General features: G+C 48.0%; 1 protein-coding gene across 1 annotated transcript in view; it reads right to left on the reverse strand.

The window, feature by feature from the left end:
- Window positions 1–4201, reverse strand: part of LOC106809431 (vesicular glutamate transporter 3-like) — a 13065-nt gene extending 8864 nt beyond the window's left edge. Inside the window, exons 1-4 of the mRNA XM_014812512.1 lie at window positions 4155–4201; window positions 2034–2268; window positions 1113–1287; window positions 272–405 (exon numbers count right to left, since the gene is read on the reverse strand). Coding sequence (XP_014667998.1) covers window positions 272–405; window positions 1113–1287; window positions 2034–2268; window positions 4155–4201 — 591 coding nt within the window. The remainder of the gene's footprint in view (window positions 1–271; window positions 406–1112; window positions 1288–2033; window positions 2269–4154) is intronic.
- Window positions 4202–4206: the final 5 nt, after the last annotated feature.

Raw genomic sequence — 4206 nt, forward strand, 5'->3', positions numbered from 1 at the left:
AGAGAGAGAGATAGATAGATAGATAGATAGATAGATAGATAGATAGATAGATAGATAGATAGATAGATAAAGAACGAGAGAGAGAGTGGGGCGGGAGAGAGGGGAATTAAGAGAGATAGAGATAGAGATCAATCGATAGATAGATAGATAGATAGATAGAGAGAGAGAGAGAGAGAGAAAGAGAGATTGAGAGAGTCAGAGAGAACAGAGGAACTGGGGGATGCCTGGCCAACCCGTATCTCCAACACGACTCAAAGAAAAAATCACTTACACCAGATTGCTCCAATTGGCCACAGTGCGAACGTTCTATATAGTTCTTCTCGCGTTCAGAGATCCTCGGATGGCAGGCCGGTGTGTCGTACGCAAAGATTATCCAAAATATGAACCATATTAACCCAATGATGCCTGTTAAAATACAAAATCCATTGAAACCTATACCACCGTCAATGATGAAACAAATTAATAAAACCGCAAATTATAAGACCGTATCATTTATTATCGCGTATATGTTTTTTCTGGATAAGTCAGTGAATATTAGGAATTGTTTGGTTGCCACGCGCCTTGGGATATAATAAATATGATAGAATGATATTTAATTATCTATTCTAATAGCCAGGCACATCGCGGTAGCTCAACCGTTTAGCCCTGGTGGCATAGACTGTCGCCCGGGGCTAGAGCAGGCTTCATGGCTGGATCCCATCTTGATGTGAAAAAGGAAACCGATGGAACGTTTGAGGTGGCCGATATTTCTTACGCGTGTAACTATTGCCGCAACAAATATTGCGACCATGACAGTCAACGGATTAAACAACAAAAATTGAAAATTTATATGAAGTCAAACATAAGTGAGCAGACATGTTTATAGGACAGACGCTCGTCTATAAAATAATGTCAATTTTAGCATTTTCCCAGAGTAGCAGTTGTGCCGATAAACTAGCTCTGTAGAACGCAAAGATGTCTATAAGTGGCCAATTTAGGGTTTCCCCTGCGTTGTCCTTATATACAGGATTGACTGCACGCGCGTACACCTAATATTCAGACTATAAACGATTGCTAAAACAATTTAAATAAAAACTTAAATTGCTATAAACGAAAAGCCGTTACAGATTTACCAAAGAAAAAGAATATGGATTCCCAGCCAAGCCAGTCGCAGAGTAATCCGGACATGGGTAATGCCAAAATGTTTCCGGCTTGATTGCCGGCGTACGAATACGCGACTAGCATGCTTCGTTCCAACGGCGGTGCCCACTCCGACCAGATATGATGTTGCGCAGGAAAAACGACGCCCTAAAGAGGTTGTCAGCGTCAAACATTTACGATCAGTTAAACGTGGGTATAGTTGTTTCATTCGCACGCACAAGTGAGTGCCTGCCTGTGCAGCTAATGCTGTAATGGTACTAACGCGAGGCGAAATGCTGCAGCAACTGCTCACCCAGTCTAGCGGAGATCATGAAGACATTAACCAACACCTACCCCCTACCTAAGCGTACCTACGAAACTAAACTAGACGCTGGCTCAATTGGCACCAATTATAAGTGTACTAAGCGTATAACGAGTGAGGATATGGTATACATCATAATCCATTCGGAGGTCGGACATGTCTTGCTTCTCAATGTGAAAACGGTGTAACTCCAAAGGATTAACTACAACATTCGCTTCAGACTGTGAGCACATGCCTAATTGTGCCCCGATGGAGAGATGAAGAGACTGTGAGTGTACATATATAAGATATATATATATATATATATATATGTGTGTGTGTGTGTTGTGTGTGTGTGGTGTGTTGTTGTGTGTGTGTGTGGTGTGGTGTGTGTGTGTGTGTTGTTGTGTGTGGTGTGTGTGTTAGTGTGCTATGTATGTGTTGCGTGCGCGCGTGCGTGCGTGCGTGCGTGGCGTGCGTGCGTGCGTGCGTGCGTGCGTGCGTGCGTATGTGGCAGGTTGAATCAGTCATTAAATGAAGTCGTTTCGTTATTCCCGTATGTGGATGGCACGATCCGTGATTCATGCGTCACATGCAGCGTACAGGTCTATACCTGACAGGCTCCCTCCAAGATACGCGCCAGCACGAGCAGGCCGTAGTGCGCGTGTGCGAGCACGGGCGTCAGGGCCGTCAGTATGGTACACATCAACATAGCGTAGCCAAACACACGCGTCCCGCCGACAGCCCTGGAGATGTACCCGCCCGGAATCTGCGTCAGCATGTATCCCCAGAAGAATGAGCTGAGAACAAGACCCGTGCTGGACTTGTCCCAAGTAAACGGCCCCATCCTGAAACACGGAACACGGCACGCCTGGGGGTGCAACATCAGTTCTGCGATTTATGTTCGGACCAGTATAGTTATGTGCGCTTGAATTGAGATTTCGTGTGAACAATGTATACGTACACGGCAATAAATACGCGACGTGTATATACGAATACGTACACGCGCGGACGGACGCACACGCCGCGACGCCACCGCACACCATACAGGCACGCGCCACACCGCACATGCCACACGCAGCACACACGCCACGCACACACGCAGCGCACAACTCAGCAAGGCACACCTTACACACGCACACACGCACACCACGCCCACACAACCACACACACACCCACGCACACGCCACGCACGCAATCGCACGCACAACACACACACACACAACACCACACACACACACACACCACGACAACATACACACACGACGCGCGGCGCACGCACACACACAACACACACACACACACATACACACACACGCACGCACGCACACACACACACACGCTGCTGCGCGCGCCACACACACACACACACACACAACACACATACACGCGCGCACACAACACACGCACACGCACAACGCCACACGCACACGCACACACACACACACACACAGCACACATATCACACACGCACACACACACAAACACACACGCCCTTTGCTGCGGGGGGGGGGGGGGGGGGGGGGGGGGGGGGGGGGGGGGGGGAATACTAGTATTATCGTTTAATTACTTCAAGCATGATCCGTTGAGTTGCTTTCCAACGCACGAACCCAGGCCTAGTAGCTGCTGCTGTCTACAGCATCGGACAAGCCGTTGTTGGTTGACCACGCACGAACCCAGGCCTAGTACTGCTGCCTGGCTCAGGCATCGACAGCCGTGGGTTGACACATACACACACGATGGCCGAACACTCATGTTGATTCCTCTGCGCGCTAGACATTGGCGCAGCGAAGAAGCCAAGGATGCAGAGGAAAGAAACGAAAAAAAAACCTGCAGGATCTCCATAACGGCGCTACACACACAGACCGACAAGCGCTGCCCTAATAAGTTTTATTTATTGATTATTTTTTACCTAGATTTTTTTGCGAACGAGCATTTGCCGGCGCTCTTTAACTTGACTGTGACGTTCAGCGTTACATCGGATCACAATCTGTCGTGTTGTACTGCACAATTGGTCACCGCTATTCGCTGTGAGAGGCAATCGTGTGTATGCTGGTATATTAATAGCAAGCACGCGATGGCGCAAACGCACGCAATTCGTTATACACGCGCACACGCAGCGATGCACAAGTAGCAAGCAATCGCAACACGCAGCAACAACCAGCAACAAGCAGGCAACAACAGCAACAACCAGCAACAACAGACAACCAGCAGCAGCAGCAACAACCAGCAAACAACGCACAACAACCATCAACAACCAGGCAACAACCAGGCCACAAGCAGCAACAGAGCCAGCAACAACCAGCAATAAGCAGGCAACAATCAGCAACACGCCAGCAACACACAGCAATAACGAACACGCACAACAAGCGCGTGTGGCAAAGCAACATGCATGCATTTACATGCACATAATCTACACATATATGTCACAGTTATCTAGTGATAAAGATAGTGTGTTCATTGATTCATTTCAAAATTAAACACAAGACTGATAATTTATGCCTCGCGACTGAGCGTCTCACAATACTATCATAAAATTCGAATTACATACATCCTACTAAACATGGCATCGCTGTCATCCAAATAGGAAATACTGGCTGCATGCATTAATCGTATCACCAAAGGCCCGTAGTCAGGGGGGGGGTTCGCGGGGGTTCGAAACGATATCCCCCCGAGCGCCCCCTCCCCAAGCCGAAAAAATAAAAGTGTTGGAAAATTTGCCAAGAATTTTCACCTCAGGTCGCTCCATTTTAGCTTGTAATCAACTTGCAAAATCTCCATCGTGC

The sequence above is a fragment of the Priapulus caudatus genome, unplaced genomic scaffold, assembly GCF_000485595.1.
Source record: "Priapulus caudatus unplaced genomic scaffold, Priapulus_caudatus-5.0.1 Scaffold354, whole genome shotgun sequence".
NCBI lineage: Eukaryota > Metazoa > Priapulida > Priapulimorpha > Priapulimorphida > Priapulidae > Priapulus > Priapulus caudatus.